General features: G+C 43.0%; 1 protein-coding gene across 2 annotated transcripts in view; it reads left to right on the top strand.

The window, feature by feature from the left end:
* Nucleotides 1-26378, top strand: part of Arl15 (ADP ribosylation factor like GTPase 15) — a 370669-nt gene that overhangs the window by 111676 nt on the left and 232615 nt on the right. For both annotated transcript variants that reach the window (XM_032898868.1, XM_032898869.1), the window contains exon 2: nt 15202-15346. In XM_032898868.1, coding sequence (XP_032754759.1) covers nt 15202-15346 — 145 coding nt within the window. The remainder of the gene's footprint in view (nt 1-15201; nt 15347-26378) is intronic.

Genomic DNA, 26378 nt, shown 5'->3' with positions numbered 1-26378 from the left:
CTTTTCCTCTGTGTGTGCAGCCCTCACATGTAGATTTAGATCGCCCGGTGATTGTCGCGTGAACTCCGACTCTTCCTAGAATGACTCAGTTATTACTCAACTCCATGTTGATTTCTAATGCTGGGTATACCACAGTTTTAATTTCCCCCCATTCCTCTTCCTAAACCTAACTTCCGTTTTTGCTAAAACCTCAATATAGATGCTACCTTCATTTAAATTTAGTCATTATAAGGGCTGCCTGTTAGACTGTCAGGAAACAACCTCTTCAAATTAGCAATATGCAACGTTTTTAAAAATCTGATGCCACTTCTTTTTTTCAAAGGTATTGGCAGGGTACCAGGATGATCCCTTGTCCCAAAGGAGCAAAGAGCTATTTTTGGACCTCATTGGTAGGGAGGGCTGCATAGAGGGTCTGACAGGATCAGCGGTGAGATGTGAGCCAGCTCTATGGTACATCCCCCTCTCTTGCAAGAAGAAAGCAAGTTGGATGAATAGCTTGTCTTCATTCTTCTCTTCTGTATTTCATTGGCTGTAACTAGAGACCACAGTGCCTGCTGATGCAGTCTGTGGAGGCCAGCCTCCCAGCCCTAAAGAAGGTTGGGGGCCTGAAAGTCAGTGTTCAGGGAAGCCCACAGTGGGCTGTTCTTCCTGGGACATGTCCTAATGAGGGGTCTCCAACCACGTGCTTATTTGTTTGTAGCTGTATTCTTCTGTCCTCTTACTATGGAAAATTTTGGATGAATTATTTCTTCCCCATTGCCTGTGGTACTCTCTGTTTATCTAGTAACAGTGCCCCTGGCAACACATCAGGACGCCATTGATTGGCTTTATGTAGACAAACATTTGGGAAATGTTAAATACTTAGGAGTCCTGTTAAAACTGAAAGGTGCAAATATTTAAAATGCAATGAGTTAATAGCAGGTGGCCTTTTAACATGGTGCACTTGTTTTTGTCTTTTAAACCTTTAGAATTCCCATTGACTTAAGTAAAATAAATAGTGGGTTCCTTTTCTGTAGATCTTTGAAAGTCACCAAGGTACCATTCAGTCAGACATCTGGCAGTAGTTTACTTTGCCACTGAGGCCACATGTGTCAGGGCAAGAGATTATCAAAGTATTCGGGGATCCCTCCCCACTTCTGTTGTTGGGCAGAATACATGTGTGTGCATGCACATGGGCACACCAGCACACATGCCCTTCCTTGTGTTTCCATATGGAGGCCAGAGGTAAACTTGCACTGCCTTCTATTGCTCCTTCCATTAAAAAACATTTAATAGATGTGTATATGCATGTGTGTGTGTGTGTGTGTGTGTGTGTGTAACGGGGGGAGGTGTGTGTGTATGTGTGTGTGAGTGTATGTGTGTGAGGTTTGTATGTGTGTGTGGTGTGTATGTATATATATGTGTGTGTGAGAGAGAGGTATCTGTGTGAGGTGTCTATGTGTGCATGGTGTGTGTATATATGTGAGTGTGTGTGTATGGTGTGTGTGTGTGGTGTGTGTGTGTGTGTGTGTGTGTGTGTTGCTTACATGTATATCTCTCTGCCTTCTATATACCTGCTACTTGCAGAGGTTAGTAGAGGGCATCGGTTCCCTTGGAACAGGAATTAGGGACGGTTGTGAGCTCTGGATCTATGGATGCTGGGAATGGATTCTCAGTCCTCTACAAGAACTCTCAAGCCATCTCTCTAAGTGCCCACACATTATTTTTTGAGATAAGCTCTCTCACTGAACGTAGACCTCACTGACTGACTAGCTTGTGTGGCCAACTTTTATGTGGTATCAAGAGACCCAATCTCAGGCTCCCATGCTTGCTGTGTGAGCCTTCTCCCATCTTCTAACCTGGTGAGCTCCAGCTTAAAACACTCCTATCCCGTCTGTCCTTAGGCCTTGGAAGTTTCAACAACTAATTTCTACTTGGAAGGGATGAGATTCCCATTTCTCACTCACAGTTCACTGTATTTGTTATATCTTCTCTTATTGACTAGTTAACACACATTTTTTTTTCCTGTGAGAGCATCTGTGGTTTATAGTAGAAGGGCTAGTGTGTGATTAAGCACTTTCAAATATGTCATTTCGAATCCTATGCTCTAGGATACCTTGTTCTTTGAATTACTTTGACCAAGGACATATTAGGAATGTGCAAGAAATTTAAAATTCATAAGGTTGAAAAAGAGAGCTATGGTTTTTAGAAGTCCTGCTGGTTAAGATAAACCGAGGGCAATTTTAAGTTTTTCCGCCCAATCCCTGGGCCCTCTGATGATAGACAATGAGGCATTATTTTAGTCTATGCAGAATTTGTTTAGACTAAAACTATCTCAGATTTTTCTATTCTTGTATTTTTTTTTTCTGGTGATGTCTTTTCTTCCTCCTCTTTCTCCTGCTCCTCCTCCTCCTTCTTCTCTTTGTTGGTGGTGGTACTGGTGTTTTTGTTTTCTTTTTCCAGGTTTCTCTGTGTTTCCTTAGCTGACCTGGAACTCACTCTTTAGAGTTCCAGACCCACCTGCCTCTGCCTCTCGAGTGCTAGGCTTAAAGGCGTGCGCCACCATGCTGGGGCACCTTTCTTCATTTTTGTGGTTTGATATATTTGAGGTCCTCTCCATACATTTTTATATGCTTTCAGTGATGAATATTTTTCATCTTGAAAACCCTGTCTCTTATGGTCCATAAATAATTTTAAGGATCTACCCCCAAACTAATTTTAACTATATGATTGATATCAAAACTAAGGTCAAAGAATCATAAATATGTCCTTTATCGTTTATGAAATGCCACGGAAGCTACAGGATCTATTTATAATGGAACCATACGTTTTTAATCAGAATATTATAAATTGTTTCCAGACAGTCATCAAATGAACCATAATATCATCATCTTCTTCTTCTCCTTCTCCTTCTCCTTCTCCTTCTCCTCCTTCCTCTTCCTCTTCCTCCTCCTCCTCCTCCTCCTCCTCCTCCTCCTCCTCTTCTTCTTCTTCTTTTTTTTAAAAGCATGCCTTTGTCTAATGGAGCAATTTCCAACCTTCCTAACACTGGGACACTTTTATACAGTTCCTCATGTTGTGGTGACCCCTGCTTGTAAAATTATTTCATTGCTACTTCATAACTGCAGTTCTGCTATTGCTGTAATTGTAAGGTGAATATCTGATATGCAGGGTATCTGATATGCAACTCCCTAAGGGGTCATGACCCACAGGCTGAGAACCATCGAACTAGTACTCCCCCAACCCCCTTGCCCTAGTACTTTGTCTCTCTAATAAGACAGCTCACTGCAAGTCTTCAAGTCTTAATTCTTCTGGAAAAGCTAGGTTTGCTAGCCAAAGAGTGTCTACCTAGTTGATGTTCACTATAAATCTGTTCTGGTTTTCCACATGTTCCAGACAAGTAGCTTTAACAGTTGCTTCATGATTATGGTGCTCTTTGCTAATTGGAAAAGGGAAACTCGAAGGATTCAGTATCCTATGCTAGCTAGATAAATGTGTGGACACCCAGAACGGATTTATTTAAAGTAACTAAAGAAATAACTGTGTGCATGCAGACATACATAGACACCCAGTCACATATCCTTAAGGAGTTTAAGAGGTTTTATAGGTTTCTAGTTTCTAGTGACAGAAGTAACCCAGGCTACCCCACCACGCCTTGGTTTTTGGTTGAGGAAAAATAGATGCTACCTAGGGCTCCATGTGTTCTGGGTTTCATTTTGCCTCCTGTCAGATATGAAAGTCAAGGCAAAGCAACAAAGTATCAAACGTGACAATGTATCAAGAGGAGTCTGGACAGGGGAGAGAGAAGCCAGAGAACAGGAAGCAGAGTAAGAAGACAGCCTATTTGCCTAGCAAATCCCAGCTCCCAGTTTGCCCTCTGGCCTGGGTCCCAGCTGGTTGGCCTTCCTGCTCACCAGACTGCTGTTTCCTGCCGGAATGTCTGTGGAAGTGGGACATAAACAGATCTTGTTCTAATTTCTATCTATAAGTCAGCTCTCTGATGTACCATAGGACATGATGTAGACTTGAGAGTGTTCTGGGATTCCCTGCAAGCGGATACTAGGCATTCTACAGTACCCTGTAACAGCTTAGGAGTCAGGGGTCCTTTTCATTGCTGTAGGTCAGGATGACTTTTTAACTTTTTTTCTTCAACTCCATGGCAGCCAGGGCCTGAGCTTAGCCAATTGGATGGTCTGTGGCTGGAGCATTGAGTTATGCTGTGATTGTGGTAGAAAGGGCTTAGGCCAGCAGGCAGTCAGTGTTAGGTGGCCAAACTAGCAGTGACCACTGTGGTAACACTCTGGGTTTCTTGGTTCTTGGGGATTTGTGAGTCTTTTTACTCATTATCAGTCTCCTAGTATACCATTCTTATATTCTTTGCAATCAGAGAAAAGTATTTGTTATGCTCATATCTCGTAGTTTCCTGTGTAGTGTGAGAACTCCTTTGATAGAGTGCGTGCTTAGACAGCCCCCTGCAGATACCTTGAACGATATTTTACCTGCGTACCCTAATACCATCATCAGCCTTCTATAAGATTCTCTTATCATCTATATGGTATGTGTGCTTTATGACTTTTAGGGAATAAAGCACTAAAAACATTATGACATACATGTAAGCCCATATGCTTCCTTTCACTTTTTCGAGGTGTGAACAGATTATTATTCTTTTATTGGTGTCTGGTTTTGGTAAGTGACTTGTGGGTATGGAAGAAAATCTGTCGATATCTCAGAGGTGATTTCAGTTGTCTGCCTTAGTCTGCGCTCAGCTTTCGCGTGCGATGTTTGATCATAATGAAAAGTGCCTCTTTAATAAAACACACCTTTAAATAACTCAGATTAATTCCAGCTTTTAAAGTGAGAAGATGTCTGGAACCACCCCTGCTGCCAGCTCAGCTGTGGATCTGAGATATCCAGCTGTGCCCTCGCTGCCTTTCTCATCACCAATAACAGACTTTGCGATCAGAATCTGTCTGGCACGTGTGTTGATGTGTGAGGAGGGATAACATCTCGCTCTGTACTGGCTCCTCAGCTCTAGACCATAGCAAACATTTGTCTTTGTCAGCAGCTATAAAGCAGCATGCTTTGAGGATACACGGGGATTGAGTACGCCTCTGCCCTTAGCCTTTTGTCTGGGTCTTCCTATGGAGTGACTCACTGTCCAAGAACCAATTTTACAGTTAGGATAGACTAATATGTTTAAAACTTGCCTTTGGGGTTTCCCTTTCTAAGGCAGGAAAAAGAAAGTCTGTGCTCTCACATTATATTCTATTAATTATGGTATGTTATATAGTGAGTAATTTTAATTGATCTTCCTATAGCAAACCAGAAGGACTGACTGACTGCCTTTGTTATTAGTCACCATTGGTGTTTGGTGTTTATCAGCTCTTTGATGGATGAATAAATAAACCCTAAACATGAATTAAGTTGAATTATATGCCATAAGAAGAATCACAAAAGTCAGAGTTCCTTAGGAAAATCATGTGCTAAGTAAAAAGTGAAAAGACAAAACAAAGCTTCGTTATAATAATGCTAATCTATTAATTGTTATATACTGTTTTCATTTGGTAACTGGTACCTTGAACGCTGCTCCAGTGCTTCCCAAGAGGTGATCTTATTTCCTAGTTTAGGTGATGGCCGTCAGTAAACTAACTCATCCTGGTGGCTCTGGGGCCTCTCCATTCCAGGCTTCTCTGACATGCACTTAATCAGTGTGGTACACTTACTGGGGCACACCTGTCCCATGGCCAGTTGGATGCTGGGCCAGACCTCCCCTTCCACAGTTGAATTAATACCTTCATGCGCTTGCTCAGAATCCAGTGGGGGGAGATGGACAGCAAGCACACGTGACAGAGTGGGAGTGTTGTGCTAGTGAAAGAGGGAGGAAGCCCAAGCAGACCACGAAGAATGCCGTTCAGATTAGACCAAGGAGCACAGAAGAGCTGGGAGATGGGGGGTGTTGAGCTGAACTTTGAAAACCGCAGAGAAGTTGGTGGGCATTGACGGGTAGGCTTCTTAGAGGACATGGACCAAGAAACCAAGTATGTGGTCTCCATTGGGTTCAAGTCTGTAGTGGGAAAATAACACTAAAAAGAATTGTAATTGTTGGGGTGTGGTGTGTGTGTGTGTGTGTGTGTGTGTGTGTGTGTGTGTGTGTGTGTGTTTTGTTGTTGTTGTTGTTGTATCAAATCTAAGGCCAAATGAAAAAGAGCTTTTTCTGCTTGTATAAAGAATTTGTATCACCCTCGCAGTAAGTCGTGAAAGTGGTTTTATGTGTTTTAGAGAGAGCATAGCCTCTTGGAGATGGTAGAGAGTAACGTTTAAGGTGATGACATCAGCAGATACCATAATTGTCCCGAGGACGGTGGTAATGTTCTGACCAAGAGGCCTAGTGAAATGGGTGGCAGAGGTGGGTGACAGAGGTGGTTGGCAGAGGTGGGTGGCAGAGGTGGGTAGCGGAGGTGGACAGACGTACAGAAACCGGAGGAGACCCTGGAGTATGTGGGAATGAGCCTCATTTTTATGGAGCCCAAAGATTTAAGCAAAAGAATAGATTTTCCTGTTAAGGACTGCAGATGAAAAGAAGTTAGTCGAATTTATTTTCTTCCTGGGCATTGCAAGGCTCTCAGTCTGAAGTTTTGTAGTGCTGAGAGGGGAAAGAACGTACTTTGTCGAGCTCCTTCCTAGTGAGCTTGTGGTGACAACTTCAGTTCATCTGAAGGACAGACAACCAGGGAGCTGGTTCTCTTTAAATGTTTCCAAGATCTGACTCCTTCCACGTGCATAAACTATAGAGAGGAATACTTAACATGTTTTTGTATTTTCAAGACCTAATTTCTGTTGGGAAACATTCTGTTCACTTAACAGTGTGTGTGTGGAGGGGGATATAAAACGTCTTAGTGTTTCACTTTTAACTGAATTTGTATTTCTTCACTCTTTAGGGAAAACTGTGTATGTTCTAAAGCTCGTGTGGGCGAGGCCCTATAGGGAGATGCTTGTAAAAGCACATAAAGCTTGAGTTCTGCTACAGACAGCTATGCCTGGGGACTGCACTGCTGCTTTTAGTGGCTAATTCTGCCATTATAAAAGTTTATACTTTAAAAAAATCAGATTTCCTGTCCAACCATTACAAAATAAAAATCCTATATCGTGTCTTTTCAATTTAGCTTCCTCTTTTGAATCTCCCAGTTTTTTCCTCTTTTTGACTCTTCTCTCTCTGATCTGTTAATCATGCGACAGATCTCCAGGTCTGGAAAACCAGGAGTATTTGAGTTTCTTGAATAGGTCTCTTTAAACCCAGTTGTGTCCCGTACATGCCCTAACTTTGAAAACCTCACACTCGGTTGATCTGGAAACACCGTGTCCATCAGGCCCGGTGAATACCCATGAGCAAGGATGGCAGACTGATGTGCGGACCGGGAGCCACGTGGGCCCCCGGTCTGGCTCAGCGTGGCAGGTCTGGCTCAGTGTGGCAGCACTCTCCTCTCCTCCATTCAGAGCCTCAGATGTCTAGCCCTCTGCAAAGCTGTGCGGCCGGGGTCTATAGCTGCTAAGCATGAAATCCCCTGCTTCTGTTTGTTTCTTTTGTTGCCACGAGTTAATAGGGACAGAGACAGGAGACAGCCCAGAACAAAGCAGAAATAATGGAGTATTTCACCCCAAAAAAAGGAATGTGGGTTGAGAAATACAAAGGGTGTACTGCAAAGACAGACTCAGTGTCCCGAGGCACTGTGTTGTATCTGCCAGCAGCCCCAGCCCTGGGACAATTCCGGACCAGAGCCTTCATCTATGAGTGAGCTCTCAGCCCAAAGGTTTGACCCATCTTCTATGAAAACAGTTGATTGTTTTTCTTACTAGGGTTTTAAAGGGCAGTGGGGCTTTTCACCTCAAGAAGTGGATTGCTCTCGGAAGGCAGAGAGAGTCTTCCAGGCTGTCTGGCAGTCAGGTCAAGGGCAACAGTGTTCCATCTCCCTGCTTAGTATTTTCACTGCGTTTGACGCGGTTTTGATCTTACACTTTTCTCACGTGTTTGCGAGAACTCGGGGGCTTCCACGACTGTGGGACATGTTCGACATTCATTTGTCGTCTTAGATACAGATTGGCTTAAGGAGGGCGTGCTCCTTCTAGGTCATCGTCTTTGCATGCATTTCTGTGAGACCTGGCTTACTCATGGATTCCCCCACCCCCACCCCATATCTTCTTCAATCAGCTTTATTTGTTTATTAGCTTACTTTATTGAAGCAAAATTTATACACACATATTTATACATATGTCTATTGTAAGAACAAAATATATTTAAAGGATTGCCCCGGTAGGGAATTTTTTTCTGCATTTCTGTCTATAGAATCAGAAATCCATGTCATGCATGGGCTTCTCTTCAGATAAGTGGTGTCTTTTCCAAGGACAAAAAGGGGTTAAATGAAAGAAATGAATTGGCCAAGCCTCTCTTCTCTTTCGCTGCTACTATTTTAGAGGGTTAGTAGAACAGGCACAGGAAGTGATGGACGGAGACAAGGGGCATCGACGTAGCATCATCGCATCCTTGCGGGAATGAAAGGCACACCGTGAGACACCTGCCGGTGCAGGGGAAAAGGACTTTGAGTTGTGACTCCTTTATCAGGCGTCTTTCTCGTCAATCAAGGAATCAGCCTTTTCTCTAGGACTCTCTAAGTTCTTCAAAACAACTGAAGCACTTACGATGCTCTGGTCCCTGGGCCTGGATGTAGCAGTTCCTGAGGCATGAGGTCACGAGCCAGGAGTCTAGAGGAGCCGAACAGCTCACCCCTCAGCCCTGGCGCCTAATAAATAGTACCTGGGGACATCGTCTTACCCAGGTTGCCCTGTGACTCTGAAGTTGCTTTTCTGTAATGCACTCTCAGATGTGAAGGACCGAGATCTCCAGAGGCTCCAGAAACAGTTCTGCAGCTAGACTGACCGCTGGGATCTGAATCCTGTCCCTGTTGGACAAGCCTCCTCACCTCTTTGAACCTCCGTTTTCTGGTCCTGAAACCAGAATTACTGAATTAGTACTCCACAATTACTTGTCCTTAGTGCGTCCTTTTTCCTCCTTTTGGATTTATGTGGGCGCCCAGTCATCCTGATCCTGATGGCTCTCTTCTGCAGAACCTAAGAGGCTCAGACACATCCTTCCACACATTTGGAATTGATTTGTATTTTGTATTGCGTTACATTTTCAAAAGACAGACTCATATTTGATTATTGTGAGCCCTTACGAAGCCCCGAGTTCCATCTCCAGCACTGTTAATAAAACGAAGGGGGTGGGGGGGGGCACCACCAACGAAGACAACAGTTCTAGAAATTAAATGTTCCTCCACAGGCAGCGGGCACGCACCCATGCATACATATTAAACATTTAATTGTTCAAAAGAGAAAAATGTGAAAATAACGCCCACCTGCCCCTTTCTCATCTTGAGCCCAAGCTCTGTGAGACACACATGTACAAAGGGAGGTGAGCTCTCTCTTAAGGTATGGCCTTGACTCAGAGATGCCTCATGACTCAAACAAGCCTTTCCTAAGAGCTGTGCTCAGCTCTGCCCTGCTGTAGAAAAAAAGAATAAGAAAATGCACGGCTATCTGTTACAGAAGCCATCAGGGATTTTTGTTTGTTTGTTTGTTTGTTTTTTGTTTTGTTTTGTTTTTGTTTTTTTTTCTTGGTCTGGCGAGGCCCATATTTAAATAAGGAAGAAACCGTGGCTTGGGCAGTGTCTGCGTGGCTGGGGGAAGACCCAAAGCTGACTGAAGAAAACTTTCCAGCAATTATAAAGCTTCAACCGAATTGGAATCGTGCTCAGAATAAAATCTCGTATTCATGCTGTAAAACAGAGCATTGATTGAAACAAATGCCATGTCCCACGAGGCTGGGAATTTCATGCCACAGGATGGTAGGGAATCCTGGCAGTTGCAGGGGCTGATGCCAGAGCGGGGCTCTTTCAGCAAGCCTCTCATCCAGAAATATGTGGTGCCAGGACAATTCTCTCGCTGTTTGGATTCCTGGCCGCCCTCACGATCTATAAAAGTTTAACTTTTAGAACCACCAGTGAAACCCAAAATGGATATACCCTTGAGTCTGGGTGCATATTTCTATCAGCTGGTAAATCCAATAGGAAAATAAAAAAACGCACGTGGCGGTCTTACCTGGGCCGCTGGCTGTGGAGGAGGCCAAAGTGCCCTCCCAGCAGTATTTTAAACAGGGGCTCAGCCAGTAGACAGAGAAGGGAAGACCAAGATCATAGTCGTAAGAAGGCCAAGTGTTTGCACCGTTTGAAGGACTACTGTGTGGCTTGGAGGTAGCCGCCGTCTTCAAGTGCCAATGGAGTCCATAGCTATACGCCAAATTAGTACTTTGCAGTGTGGGGTCACTGTGCAGATATTCAACAAGTACCTACTGTGCTCACCGTCTGGCTGCATCTGCAACAGTCTAACACTGTTCCCAACAGAAACGGGCAAAACTTGAGACCCCGCGGATCCTGCTGTAGGGCTGCCTACCAGACTCTTGTCCAAAGCCCTGCTTTTACCTTTACAGTTTGATTTGTTCTCAAATTATGTATTCTCGATACACATGACCTCCTTCCTCTTTTCAAAAAGGAACAAGTACTAACTGACCCTGTGGAAAAAAAGCCGAAATAGTCTAGGCGAGGGAGCCGGTGACGGTGGTACCCCCTGAGAGCAGGATTACAATTCAGACCGCTCTGTTCTTTGTTTCCTGCTGCATAGGGCCCTGGGTGTTGTGTGCAGAACCTGACTTGAGAGCTAGGGTGGGGATGAGAATTTGAGTGGCTGCCCCGGGCTGATAGAAGGGGCTCTGAGCTGGGCGGTGTGTCGGACTGCCAGACTCTTGCCCAGGGAAGCTAAGTAGTAGCCAGGATACCTTAGGGAAATGAGCATCACGGCGAACAGTTATTTGTCCATCTGGCGCCTCTCTTAGGAGCAGAAAGCCTTGAACTCATGCCTCCTAACATCCTCCTGGAGAAAGGAAGTGGCAGATAGTGTTAAATGTTACTGGTTAATCATGGGGAAGCTGAAGCGTGGATAGGTTTATGGGGCTCGAGCAGAGCCACACAATGCCTCAGTGTCTGGCCTGGGAATGAAGCCCGAGTTTGCCGCTCGCTGTCAGGACTGCCGACAGCATTGTGTCTCGCATTGTACAGCAATGAAAGGGGCTTACTCTTCACAATGCAAGAGTTGCTGTAGGAGACAAACACAATGACCTTTGGTACAGTATAGTCTAGAGGCCAAAGTGAGTAATTTTAAGTAAATTGACTATAAGATCCAAAGCTTCATTAGGTTTTAAAACAAGAAACAAATGAAAACTCAGTACAGTTTCGGGAGCCGACTTAAAAAGCGTGAACATTCCTCCCAGCTTTGAAGTGGCACATACTTAAAAGTTCTACGTCGTTGGCTCAAAATAGAACACTTTCTCTGTTAGCCGTGCCATTCGTTTTCAATACATATGTATTCCTGGGTTTCTGGGATAGGTCTTAAATACCTTTCTGTAAGAACTACCGGTCCAGCATCTCTCTTCTAAAGTGCTGTATTTTCCCTAGTCCTGAGTGTGGAAGAAGGGGAGGCTTTTCCTCTCATTCAGATTTAGTTTGGGTTCCATCAGAACAGTTGGGACCACAGAGCTGGGGACTGGGGACAGTGATGGGGTGTGTCCAGGGTATTGTCATACTGGGTGACATTGCGGGCTGTGTGAGTCAGCCAGGGGAGGGAGCTGACACTACGGGGAGAGAACAGAAGAGGAAAGGAGTATTGTTGCTCAGTTATCGTGGGTCAGAGTATCTGAGGCTTCCTCACATGATTCAAACGTTGATAGAGACTTTTGGTGGACTTGGATATAAAGTTGCTGTGCTCTGGATTTTAACCATGGAGATGAAATTGCATAACTTTAGGCACAACCAATCAATCTATATCTATTATCTATCTATCTATTTATCTATCAATCATCTATCTGCCTATCTATCTATCTATCTATCTATTTATCTATCTATCTGCCTATGGATCTATCTATCTATCTATCTATCTATCTATCTATCTATCTATCTATCTATCTATCTATCTATCTCACTATCTATCTAGTATGTGTACATCCCACAGCATCTTTGTAGAGGTCAGAGATAGATATCTCATGGGAGTTAGCTGTCCCCTTCAACTACATGGGAGTGAACTGAGGTCCTTCGCCTTGGTGGCAAGCACCTTTACTCATCGACCCATCCTTCCAGCCTCACACACTTCATTTTGTATTTAAGATTTAGGGTAATTTGGTCCACACACAGTCCCCCTGCCATCTAGCAGCTGGTCCAGAGGAACTACACAAGAAGAGCTGAGTGAGCCAGGAGCTGGTTTCTAGAGAAATAAAGTCCTTCCTTGTTTCCCCCAAACAAAGACCAAAGCAGCCAGTGTAGAAGACCCCTCCTGATGGAAGCAGCTGCCAGCCAGTGGCCACCTCCAAGGAACTATATGTGCCCACGCAGAGGTCTGTCTAGATTCACGAGGAGTCTAAGGGACGAGGAATCATTGTAGATAGTGTAGTCTTCACCTGAGTCCAGAAAATGACGTGCTGGCGTAGAGAAGGCTGATGACTATTGTGGTCATTGATCTTGTAGGAGAAAGCATAGTGGGACTAAAGGACAGGCCAAGGAAGAGTGACAGTGATGCTGCGGTAGGGTGGGCCACCATAGGAAGGCAGCCTGAAATCATTAGGACTCCTCAGACTTGAAAAGAAGAAAGGAAAAATGATTATAATTATAAATGAGTTTAATGAATCCATGTAGAATATGGATCATTTGCCTACCAGAAGTCAGCAAAAACTCTTACAAACTGAGGGAAAAATGAACTTGGGGTAAAAGGAACCTCTAGTGTACTGAGAAAGTAGACCTTGTGCTTCAAAAACTGGTCTTTGGGGGGCTTGGCTAACCTGGTGTTGAAGTGTAAAAGCCAAGGGTTTCTCTTACTTGGACACTTCCCTTTTAAACACAGGGGTGCAGAGATCCAGCGTCCTCTTAGCTCTTGTGCTTTCTCTTCTCCTTTTAAGGTAAAGCTTAGATATCATTCATTTTCCATCTGACTGTGACTTATTGAGGGCAGCTTCTTTGCCCTGTCCACTGCCAGGCACTGGGGCTATGAGACAGCATTGGACACACGTGGTGGTTCCCACAGTCTGGCAGGGGAATATGAAACCATAATCTTCTGTATGTGGATTTGCAGACATGCCATGAGAGCTTGACATTGGTTGCTAACACAGTCTCAGATCGGAGATGTCTGCTCCCAGGAAAGGGTGGTTAAGCTGAAACCAAAGAGCTGTTGGCAAAGCCAGCGGAAGAGGGAACAGCATAGGCAAATGTCTGAGGTGAGAGATGCTCAGCCAGGCCTGGAATTAGTGGGGGACATGAGGCTGGCAGAGCCAGCTGTGACTTTCTGGATATGCTTCTACACCACAATAAGAGTTCACAACCATAGGTCAGGAGACATAACTGAGGAACGTTAAGCATATAGAATGGATTTTGTTTTTATGAGCAGTCACAGTAGGTGCTATGGAGAACAGAGGGCAAGGTTAACTATTCCTGGAAGCAGTGGGAGAGTGGTGGTATCTAGGGGACAGCCTAGGCAGAGACACTCCAGTAGACTGTAGAGTAGCAGTTCTCAACCTGTGAGGTCATGACTCCCACAGGGCTCACATAGCAGACATCCTGCACATCAGGCATTTACATTATGATTCATAACAATAACAAAATTATAGTTATGAAATAGCAACGGAAATAATTTTATGGTTGGGGTCACCACAACGTGATCTGTGTTAATGGGCGGCAGCCTTAGGAAGGTTGAGAACCACTGCTCTAGCTAGGGCTATGTGACTACTGCTCAGAGGCCACGTGGACCAGACTTGATCACATGTTAGAAATGAGGGAGAGGAATACTCAGGTTTGATTATGAGACTGTGGCAGCCAAGGAACACTCAGATCTTACCTGAGAGGAATCACCACAACATTTATAGGTCTCTTTTCTTTATGGGATTAGACAATCAAATTAGGAGTTTTCCTTCCTCCTTACTTGTATTTCTAGTCTCTTATGAATTAATGTTCCTATGAAATGAATATTGGGAACCTTAAAGATTCTGGAAAGTGGTACACAGCCAACATCTTAATTGGATTTGAGATGAATTAAAATATCAAACATTAATGAATGATAGCCTGTGACTACAGACCTTTGTCTTTACTCATGAAGACCACATAAGTTTGTATGGCTGCTGAGAAACTGTTAGAGTTCGTAGAACCCCGAGGTCAGTTAACCTCAAACCCAAGTTAGACCAAGGCCTACTTGTGATTTAAGAGTCTTCCCTTGAAGTGACATCAAAACAAGAGGACCGAGTGCTCAGAGGCACATCCATCCTGTGTGCTCTGGTGTCAGTTCCCAGCCCCAGATAACAGTCCAAGCTTGAACAGAGTCTTAGGGTTCTTCACTCAGTGTCCCTGGTTAGGACTTGGCCATGTTTGCTTTCCCACACGGCCCACCAGAAGGAGGTGGAGGGAGTAAGAGACTTAGACTTTTTCTGAGCCAGTTAATTGCAGATTTCAAGACCCTTCACCTGCAGGTACTTGAGCATGTGTTTTCTCAGAACAACGACTTTTTTCCCCTTACATAACGACAGCACAGTTATTTAATTCAGGAAATTTAACCTTACGCAACACTGTTATCTAACGTGCAGTCTATATTCAGTCCTCACTATTGTCCCAATAATGTCATTTATGGCACTTTCTTCCTCCCAGTTCAGGATCTAATCTAGGATGCACTGTAGTTCATATTGTGCCTTCTGATTCTTCATGAGGAGCAGCTCCCTTCTTCGTCTCTGACTTTTTGAGACAGTGGTGTTTTAGAAAACAGACTCGGCATCGTACAGGATGCTTCTGAGATTGGCTTCCTGTAGCTTCCTCGTGGGTAGGTGCAAAGGCTGTTCAGTAGTGGGATGCCGTTAGAACCCCATGCCTGTTGCTTCTGCCGTATCTAGCGTGGTGGCAGTGTAGACAGGTCTCATGGCTGGCTGCTGTGTAACACTCTCAGGAATGTTGATTACTTTGACGATGTGGTATGGCCCAGGCGTCCCCCATTCCTGCTTCATTTCGATGGGGGTGCTTAGTTAAGACCGTCACACTTGTATGGCTGTCCTGACTTTTACTGAGGTTTGCCTCCCTTTCTTTCTCTTGGCAGTGTTTTCGAGCACTTTGCTGCAAGGGACCACCACCTGCTCGCCCCGAATATGACTTGGTTTGCATAGGTCTCACAGGCTCTGGGAAGACCAGTCTGTTGTCCAAGCTCTGCAGCGAAAGCCCGGAGAACGTTGTGTCAACCACAGGTGGGTGTTGTGTCGACCCTCTGTCTCCTCGTCTCCAGGGTAGCCAGTTTCAGCCTATGCTGCCTATGTGACCTCCACTGCCCGTTCAGTCCATCGTGTAGTAGGATGCCTACTTTGACTTTAAATCCTCTGCTTCTTTTTCTGGAAAAAAAAAGTATTAGCATGCAATAGCTGTATCCCACATCCCCTTCTCTGTTCTTTTCAGTGACACAGAATAAATCAAGCTCACAAAAACACTTATAAAACCTAACCCTGGAGTCTGGGGAGTTGTAGCCTTGGGCTTCTCGGGTGCTGTCCCCCTTGCTGGGTTCTTCCAGCTGACTTGCGTTGGTCACGCGCTTGCTCCTCAGCGCTCGTGATGTGCACTGAGCTTCCTCATCTCGCCCTTTGTCCTACAACGACAGACAGTTTGAGCACTGTTGATCCTTTACTCTCTACCACGTTTTACGACTTGAAGGCAGTCAAAAATACAGGGGTTTAAAAAAAATGTTGTTTTGAGATTTATTTATTCTTATTTTACATGTCACATTTTACCTGAAGGAATGTCTGTGCCAGAAGAGGGCACAGGTCCCCTGGGACTGGAGTTATGGGTATTCATTAGCAGTTATGGGTTCTGGGAATCAAACCCAGGCCCACTGGAAGAACAGTTAGTGCTATTAACTGCTAAGCCCTCTTTCCTGCTCCAAACAGTGTTGTTGTTGTTTTTGTTTTTTAAGTCAGGAGATATGCCCCATGCAGAGGGGCGATACCAGGCAGTATGAAGACATATTGGCTGTCAGGGCTGGGTGAGGATGCTTCTGGCTTATATAATCGTTCTAGGCTTGTGTTGCCGGCATGTAGTCTGTGGCTCGCAAAAAGGAATTACCTAACCCAAAATGGCATCATCAGCAGAGTCGAGAACCCCACTCCCACAGAAGAGTGTGCATTCTCTACAGCCATGGCAGAATGGTTGTAGGTGAAGAAAAGGGCGACTGAGGTAGAATTGCCCATCAGAAAAAAGCAAGGCAAGGCATTTTCTGGGGAAGATAAAGACGCAGCTCTTTCAGCCCAGCTTTTGAACGCTTGCCATTAGATGCTATTATATGTGAACCCAGTAGTACAGACAAGTAGCCCACTGATCGCCAAGACAGGCTTTATAAGAAAGCCGTTATCAACACCGTGTGCTGCGCAGAGGTGGGGTACATGGTCAAGTTCTCCCCATTGGATGGGAAGCTGGTCAGTGAGCCAGGTGAGTAACCAGAGACAAGAAATTAGGGTAGAGGGAGCTAGAGAAAGCGTGGTTATGGGACCTCGGGAGTGTACGTCAGAGTAGGGCCTCCTAGAACCGTGTTTCTGCAGGGCTATCTGTGTCATGGCATGTCAGGTGGCAAATAATAAGAGAAATCCTGAGTCTGGGCAAATTTACACCAAATCGAGAGACTTTAACTTCACCTGTAGTGCACAGAGATCTCAGAACCTTATAAGCAAGGAAACAGCACGCTCGGATATCCATTTGAGAAGGATGAGGCCGGCCTTGATTTGGGGCCTGAACTGTCAGGGGCCCCTGGATGATGATGATGATGGTGGTGCATTTGAGGTGCACTGAAGGCCTTAAGTGAGGCACTCACAAGAAAACCGGAGAGCTGAGAATGGCTAGAGAAATGTTTGAGGGAATTGGCAGGACTTGGTAATCAGTTGGCTTGGGACAAAGAAGGAAGGGACGCCAACAGTTGACTCAACTCCTGGCTCAGCTGATGGTGGGTGAGGAAATCATTCACTTGGGTTTCTTAAGTAGGAAAAATATTGGTGATCAGGAACTCCACATCAGTTCAGCTCAGGTTTAGAGAAAACCAAGTTAGAGGAACATGAAGACCTTTTTAGATCTTAAGAGTTAAAGATTAAAAAGATGTTTGATCTATGAAGAAATTCATGTGTAGATGCCTGTAGTAAAAAGGGAGGGTGAGAGCAGGTGTCAATACTGGTAACTGCAGAGGACGAGAAGAGAGTTGATGCCTAGACCCTCTGTGCAAAGCTCCTGGGGGGCCTTCTTTTCCTGTATTCAGCACTGAATCTTCTCTCTTCCCCCACCTGGCCCCATAGTTCCCCCGTCAGCATCTGTCAACTGCTTCCTTGCCATGCCTGCTCTTCCTAAGCTACTAAGGACAGACAGCACATCTTACTTGATGTAAACAGAGGCACAGAGTTTGGACTTAGATGTAGACATTTGTTGAATGAATAAGCAAATGATACTAAATTTGATCTCCATAGTGTTTTTAACCACCTTACCCTCTGTGAGCTTCACAATATCTTCTTCCATAAGTAAGAATCAGTTTGTTTTTATTCTGCTTTTAAATCACCCGAGTAACACAGTGATCTGTTGATTTTAACATAGCTAGGCACGGAGGTAGGATGCCAAGTCCAGTTTTTAAATGAAGTTCAGGGCTACTTAAGACCTCAGACCATGCAAGCACACGGTTGCCTCTAGAAGTCTATCTTTTGAGTAATGTGCTATGAAGTTACATAAACACCATTAGCATTACAAACTCCTTTCAGGCAGAGTAGCATCCAAGTTAAGTGTAAGAACAACAAAAGTATTTGTTCTTAATATTTTCCTCACCTGTCAGGCATCACGTGGTACTGTGTGTAGGAGAGTAGTGTCGGATAGCAATGGGAAACTTACCTGCAAATGGTTTCAGGATTTATTAGTTGTAATGTGTTTTAAGCTTGTTTCTGTTAAATTTTTAAGTAATTTATGTTTCCCTTTTACTGGAACTAATCATAACACTTCTGTTAGCTGATTTTCTGATGAATTAGATAGCAAGTTGGCTAACATTTTGGGTATCAAAATTCTGTGAGTTGCAGCTATTTTGAGCTTAGCACAGGCCCTCTCTGGAGGCCTCTTTAGAGGTCCTTGCCATCAATAAGTTTATACTGAGTTTGGAAGATAAGTTTTCCCATGGTAAAGTGATCACACTTGATTGCTTATTACATGCCAGGTCCTACGTAAGATACTGTGATATGCGTTGTGCTTTGTGATGTGGGTTGTCCTCGACAGATGGTATAGGCCTGAAAGTTGCACATGATTCCTAGCCTGAGAGATCAAAAAAGGCTTCCTAGTGATCATTATGTTAGAAAAGTGCTTCACTAGATGGTTAGGATCCTAAGCCATGACTAATGGGGCAAGGGTATTTGGGATCTAAAACAAGTGATTCAGAGAAAAGTCTGTCTTACTGGTCAAGGTTCATGGTGCTGTAGGAGGTGTTGGTGTCAGGCCTAGAGAATGGAAAAGCTCTTGGGAGACACCTGTAATATGGAGAGATGAGCTAACAGAGACAATAATTGTCGGGATGCTGAGTTAGGAGCACAAGAAACCAATGCTGTGAAAATGGTAGTCATATTGGATGATGGAAAAAGAATTTAAAGATTTGTTTATTTTATATAGATGAGTACACCATCACTCTCTTCAGACACACCAGAAGAAGGCATCAGTTCTCATTACAGATGGTTATGAGCCACCATGTGGTTGCTGGGAATTGAACTCACGACCTCTGGAAGAGCAGTCAGTGCTCTTAACCACTGAGCCATCTCTCCAGGCCAAAAAAGAAAATTTAATTATGACTCAAGTTTCTAACATGGTGTTTAGGGGAAAGTCACAAAAAGAAGTAGAGAAACCACACTAGGCAGCTGTAAAGTAAATGAAAAATGATAAGGGTGCTTGGGACATCCCAATTTGGTATCAATGGGACATCTAGCACTGTTTCAGATGCTGAAGTGAACAGTTAGAAAAAAAATTTAGAACAGCAGGTAAAGCCTTGAGATACTACTGAAGTGTGGGCTTGAGTGGAGGTTGTCTAGCAACAGTAGAGAGCAAAGAGGGGCGCTAAGCATAACTGAATTTCATTCATCCATGTCATGGTTATTGAGTGTTTTACTGTGTCTGCCACTGAGCTGGGCTGCAGCATGGCATCAGTTAAGTCAGATAAACGTCCCCACCCTGGAGAGTTCCTGCATCTGTGGTTGTTAAAGAATCTTAATCCAGGCATTTCTATATAATATAATGTAAGTCAGTTACAGCCAAGACATCAAACAAAACAGAGTCGAGTTGAAAGTCTGAAAGGGGCCTTGGTTACAGCAGCAACATGCTACACAGTGGTGCCTGTGGGACAGTTCCACTAGATTATTGGGCTAGATACCACCTAGAAAAATGAGAAGTAGTGTACAGGAAGTGCCGATGAGTTGTGCAGACTCAATCATTACTTCTTGGTTCTTCATGAGATTATGTATAAACCATGTTTTTTTCAGGACACATAAAAAAGAGAATGTGCTATGGACATTTGTTTCCATGGGGAGAGTGAGCACTCTAGGGGATGTGTGTAGGCATGGTCATCTGAGAGTGAAGGAAAGTCTGAAGGGCTTCAAGGGAGGATAGAACGTCTCTCCCTCCACAGTGCTGGGATTAAAGGTGTGTGCCACCACAGCCAGGCCTTAACGTCAGACATTGTAAACTTCAGAGCCGAGACTGATATGGAGAACAGCAAAGTTTGTTGCATAGAGAAGGGATCATTTTACCTGAGGGAACTGGGTGCTTGTGTACCTAACAGAAGGTCTTCAAAGTACACAGCACAAAAAATGACAGAAGAGCAGACTGAAGTAGATAAGCCCAGAGTTCAAATGAGAAACTTCTCCTGCACCAATTGAAAATTATAGGCTGGTGATCAGTCTAGATAGAGATGATAGACTTGAACAATGCTATCCACCAACATGACCTGGTTAATTTTTACAGATCTCCCTACCCAACCCTAGAAAACATCCATTCCTTCCAAGTGCCTTTGAACATGTACTAAATTAATTATTATCTGCTGTAATATATAAAGCACATATCAGTTAGTTTATATGGACTCCTATTCTAAATATATTTTCAAATTGCAACAGGCATATCAGATCTAGCCTTTAAACATTGTTATCTGTAGAATTCATACCAATGGAGTTAACTGAAGATATCCTCCTACACACATCCCATCTCTCTCTCTCTCTCTCTCTCTCTCTCTCTCTGTCTCTGTCTCTCTCTGTCTCTGTCTCTCTCTCTCTCTCTCTCTCTCTCTCTCTCTCTCTCTCTCACACACACACACACACACACACACACACACATACCTTACAGTGTTTTGAGTAATTTTGGGTTATATGTTCTCCCCTTACTATGGGTTGGACAGGCTCATCATTTTCTTATGATTGAACTAGAAATCATTAACAAGAACATCCTTAGGATGGTTTCCAAATATTTGAAAACTAAATTGTTTCTTGCTAACCTATTAATTGAGAACTCACAAGAGAAAATCTAACTGTGTTGTACCAAATGACAACTTCTCAGAACTTGTGATATATGTCTTAAAAGCAGTACTTGAGGGAAATTTATAGGACTGAGCACTGATATTTGAAAAGAAGGGACTTTGGACTGGAGAGATGGCTCAGAGGTTAAGAGCACTTGCTATTGCAGAGAATCTGGGTTCACATCTCAGCACCCACATGGTGCCTCCAGTTCCAGGAGAGCCAATACCCTCTTCTAGCCCCAGGCACATGTAGTACACAGACAGGCAAGTAAAACTCACAAACACACAAATAAATCTTAAAAGAGAAAGATAAGAAAAGTAGAGCCTTGAGTCAATGGGCTTAGCTTCAAACAGAAACTAAAACAAAATAATAGATTTATCTCTAAATAGAAAATAAATAATAAAGATCAAAGTTAAAAAGCCACTTAAGCTAATTAATAATAGAAAGGATTAATAAAACCAGATACTTGATTATCGATTTTGAAAAGATAAATACAATTAATATGGTTTAGTTACAGTGATCAAGAAAAGTTGAAAAAGAGATAAAATTGCCAATACCTTGCAAATGACAGAACAACATTTAATACACATGATCCAACCATTAACATCTGCTTTCTGCCACCGCGTTTGATCATGAGGATGAAGTACACATTTCTTTGAAATGACAAGCCCTGCAGTCACACTCAAGATATAGAGAATCCTGATGGGTCCTTGTCTCCTGAAGAAACTGAAATTAAAGTTAAGAAAACTCTTAAGTTGGCATTGTTTATGGATCTTGCCAAACATTTTGCAGGGTAGGTGGAGTGTTGGCAAAGGGGAAATATGTTAGTTTTCTGTATTTTCTAGAAATTTGAAGAGGAGAGAAAACTGGCCATCTTCTTTATATGATCAGCATTAATCTGATACTAAAAGCAGATAATCCAGCAATATATACTATAGTGGCGTATTAGTAGGAGGTTATAACCAACTTACCTCTATACTTGGAACACAGAGCTGGTTTACATGAAAACTTCATATGGAACAAGGCACGGTAGTCAAGTGTTTGCCCAGCATGTACAAAACCCCAGGTTCAACCCCCAGCACCATCAAAGAGGAAAGAAACTTCATTTTCAATATCTTTAATTTAAAAAATAGGAGATCACCGATGAGATTTAAGATTTCTAGTGTTGATTTCTGATGAAAAATTCTCAACATAGTAAGAAATAGAAATAATAGGTCTAATACAGGCACAGCTGGGAATTTATCATAAATAACTAATATAAACTAGATGTCTAAGGCAATTCCTTGAAACATTGTTTATAAGTAAAACTTTCAAGCAATATAAATGTCCCACAGCAAGGGAGCTTGTTAAATAAAATTTAGAACTTCAATGGAAATGGTTTAAATTGGAATATATATACATATATATATTATATATATTGTCTTCTGTTGAAGAAAAATGAAAAAATTAAATTTATATTCATTTTTTAAAAATTAAATTATAGAAGCATGCCTTTGAATGTAAACTGAGAAAGAATATATAAAAATAATAATAATGTACTCACGATGTGCTGTGGGGAAATTTTATTGTTCTAAATTATCCGTTTTTCTAACATTTTAAAAATATAAATCAAATTAAGAGGAAATAATTGTTTTCAACCATTAAGAAGAGGGTCTTTGTTCAGCCTGGGTATCTGAGGCGCTGATAGCACTCCCTAAGAAGGGCAGGTCCACCCAGTTTCAGCAAAGCACGCAGGCCTGCTTTTTTTCCAGGAAGAAAGGGTATCCAAATTTTATTGGATCATTAACTTCAACAGTCTTTCAGCTTTGACATAACTTTAAAAAGATACTTGAATTGTCAAAACTCAACGGGCCAAGAAATCCTCCAGAGAGCGGGAAGAGAGAGAAGTTAGGCAGCTCCTCCCGAGGTCTGAGAACAAGAGGGAGTTCTGGGGGAGCACCTTGCCGCTGAGGCTCCTAGGAGCTTGATAAGAACAGTTGCTAAGCTGTAGGTAATTTACTTGTCTTTTGTTTTTGAACCAAAAGAATGGAATCTAAAGGCTTAGAATAGTGTGTCGATAGAGGTCAAGAACTACTGAGAGAAAACGAAGTGCTTTGATTTGAAAAGATGTTGAAAATCTCTCTTCAGGAGATCTACACATATGCGTTTATATTTCTGCTCTTGGAAAAATTGTCAGTGGACAAAGGTCATGACAGTTGGAAAGAAAGACAGAAAAAGGTCCCAAGAAGTTGAGGGAAGTGTTTAAAATAACATCAGTGTTAGCTACACATGGGTTAACCAGAGAAGCAAGCTAAACAGTAAATTTTGGTATCTGCTAAGGGATTGTGCTTTACAAATGCCAGTAGATTAAGTTTCCTTTTATGATGTTGAAATCCTATTGAGGAGAATTTTGCTGGATTTTTGTCCAAACATCACAAAACTGTCATGGCATAAATAATGCTTTTGGTCCTGGTTGAGACCACCAGATCTCTGGAATGCCTTCCCTTCAGCCTTTTCAGTTCTTCAGAGGGACCCAGGAATTCCAGAAGCACCGTCAGGTATGCAAGTGCATTTGTGCCAGCTTGGGGGAGGGGGAGACAAGGACCTGGGGTGCAGGCCCAAGTAAAACATTTATGTGTTACACATGATGGATAAAATTAGACTGGCCTTCCTTTCCAGAGTAAGTTTGTTACAATTCCAGGAATGCTCTCCCTTTGCAGAACTTTCAAATCCATCTCCCCTGTATTACAGGTTTTGTTAGATTTAAGGATTGCAAAACATGGACTGAGAGAGGCTATGCAAACAATTATTTCCCCAAGGAGTTAGCAAGTCATATATTTATTAAAATTTGTGAGGTTAAACCTTAGGGGAGGTTTCAGTCTTAGTAATGTGGCTTAGATAGGCCAGGAAAAAGTGAGTGGGTAACTTAGACTTCAGCCATCCTGCTATTTGAATGGTGCCCAGGGAGACCTACCCTTGAGGTCTCCAGCCAAATTCTAGAGGCCATTAGGAATTGACTCAGCTGTTACTATTATTTCCTTCTCCTTGTTTATTATAAATAATGGGGTCCTAATTTTAGTGGAAATCGTAAGGAGCTACTCTGCTCGTTTTATAGCTGACAATCCAAAGCTGAATCCTGTGAAAACATGGCCTTGAGTTTGAGCGCTCTGAGGGAGTATCACGTCACAGCACAGACACACAGAGGGGCAGTCAGAATGCTCAGGACCCGAAGAAGCAGGAGGAGTTCATACTGTCCGGGCCCAGTCAGTTGGCAGTTACCACTTCCTTCCTAAGTTCCAGGTCTTATTAAATAATGTCTAGCAAGAAGGTCCTTCTAAACTCATGCTATTATTTTTGTTCTAGTCATAAGTAAAGCAGCGATGTTGTGTAGACCTGAAAAAAAATTAATTTGGGTTGCTCATGTCAAATTATTTATAGACACAAAGGAAAATAAACGTGTGGGCTTATTAGTCACACGTGTTGCCCAGTCAGAGCCAACATCTTTAGCTCAGTAGGAATCGCATTAATGTGAAGCCACCTGCTCACTGGTGCATGCAGGAGTTGCTGCAACGCTGCGTGGCTCCGGTGACAAGACCTGGGTTCAAGTATTCTATGTAGCACTTAGCTTTGCTTTCTTCTAGGGAGAGCGTACCAATGATGCCACTGGGGTTTGCCACAACTGGTAAAAATCTTCAGCAACATTGGGATCTTCAGGGACATGCATATAATAAAACAAAACAAAACAAAATAAATCAGAAAGGACTTCTCTGCTAAAATCGAGCAGGTAGTAATGGGGAGAACCAGGGTTTGAGCCCAGACTTCTTACTCTCTAGTCCATGCTTTCATTTCTCAGATCCTTGGAGAAAACATTTAATGGTTTGACTCTTTTCTTTTTTTTAAAAAAACTACTAAATATTAACTCTTCACTTCATCCAACCCACTGTAAAAGAAACAGCATATGGTGTGGTTTTTCTTTTCTTCTTGGTTGGACATAGGTGAATTGAAAACATTATTTTACTCCTTTAATTTTGTTTAGTCTATTTACACTAACCAAAATAGAGAACATTGTTTCTCTTCCATGAAAAGTCCTTTCCTTTCCTTTCTTTTCTTTTCCTTTCCTTTCTTTTCCTTTCCTTTCCTTTCCTTTTCTTTTCTTTTCTTTTCTTTTCTGCTCTGGTGATCTGGACTCTGTTTTCTGAGCAGCAGTTAACCTAGCTGCTGCTGATAGAAAGACTGTAGTAGGGGAGATCATGCATACATTGACAGTATAAATCTAGCTACACATGTTCATTCTGAGGAGAAAACATGAGCATTTCACAGAAACATTCATATGCCTATAAATAAAATTCCTTGCTTACTTTAGTCACTGGACCCTTGGTTTTTTTGTAGCTAGTTTATTGTGGAGGATCTGTAAAGAGCTAAAGACAGTAACAGTCTCATTACCTGCCTGCTGGATTAATACACTTCTAAAGTTGTATTTCGCATATGGCTGTGACCATTTCTGGAAGGGTTTTACTTCTCCGTTGAGTCCCTGCCTGTTGTCAGCTTTTAAGAATCAAAGCCAATTAGACATTACTGCTGTGCTCCATAACTTTCTTTTTGAAAGTTGGGACCTGCCCTGCTTCTCTGGAAAATCCATTCCTGAGAGTTGTCGTGAGCATAACCACTAATAGACTGTTTAGCATCTGCGGAGGCCTTTTGTTTCCAGGATTTCACAACCGTGGCCGTTTAATCCATAGAATATCCATGTGAGGTAGGTAGATAGAGTCAAGCATCCAATTCTCCTGCAGGGGAATTTTGGTGCCTGTAGGAGTATTGTGATTGGCACCGACTGTCCCTGATTTCCCAGAGGCCAGACACCTGGAGAGGCTTTGCTTCGGGCCCAGGTACACATCAGCATTTTAGCACAGGGGACTCTCCCTCTCTCCCCTGGCCATCCCCCTCCCCCTCTGCCTTTCCCTCTCACCTCCCACTCCTCCTCTCTTCTCTCCCTCTCTCCCTCCTCACCTCACCTCCTCCCTCATTTTGTCTCTCTCTCTTTTCTGTTTTATGAATATCCAGTGGCTCTCTGCACCATGCACCCTTACCCTGTAATAGACCCAGTACCTACATCTTGTCATCCCCTAACAAGGCTAGGATGTACTACTGTTACTTGTTTGACAAACAAGAAAACTAAGGCTACTAGGCTGCTCACTTACAGTAAAGGAGCTACAGTGAGTCTAGTTCTGTCTGATTCCAAAGTCAGTTCTTCAAATGCTGCCTTTGAAGCAGAGGGTAATGCATAGCTTATCGGATTGCTGGAAGACCATGGAGGGAAGGCATGCAGCAGATAGGCCAGGCCAAAAGGACACATCCTGTTTACAAGGCAGAGCAATGCCATGCCATTGCTCTCACCCACAGAACGCTTATGAGAGCTTGTCACTCTCACTGCTGCCAGTCATAACATCCCAGATGAAAAGAATTTGGATGTCCTTCTTCTTTACTGAGAATTTTGTCCAAAAATGACTATTTCCTTGTAATTGCACAACTACTGAAAAATTAGCTTTAAAAAAATTAGTAGTGGTTTTAACAACAACAACAACAACAACAACAACAACAACAACATCAACAATAATAATAGAAAACAAGTACATGGAAAAGATACTCAATTGAAACAAAAGAATCTGTTGCAGGCTTCCAGGTCTCCGATTCTCTCTCAAGTCATCGCTGGTCCAATACCTTTCAGAAATATCTAGTGTTTGTCTTT

This window comes from Rattus rattus, chromosome 3 (assembly GCF_011064425.1).
Source record: "Rattus rattus isolate New Zealand chromosome 3, Rrattus_CSIRO_v1, whole genome shotgun sequence".
Taxonomy (NCBI): domain Eukaryota; kingdom Metazoa; phylum Chordata; class Mammalia; order Rodentia; family Muridae; genus Rattus; species Rattus rattus.
Note: the sequence above shows the minus strand (reverse complement) of the source record. Positions and strands in the feature narration are given on the sequence as shown.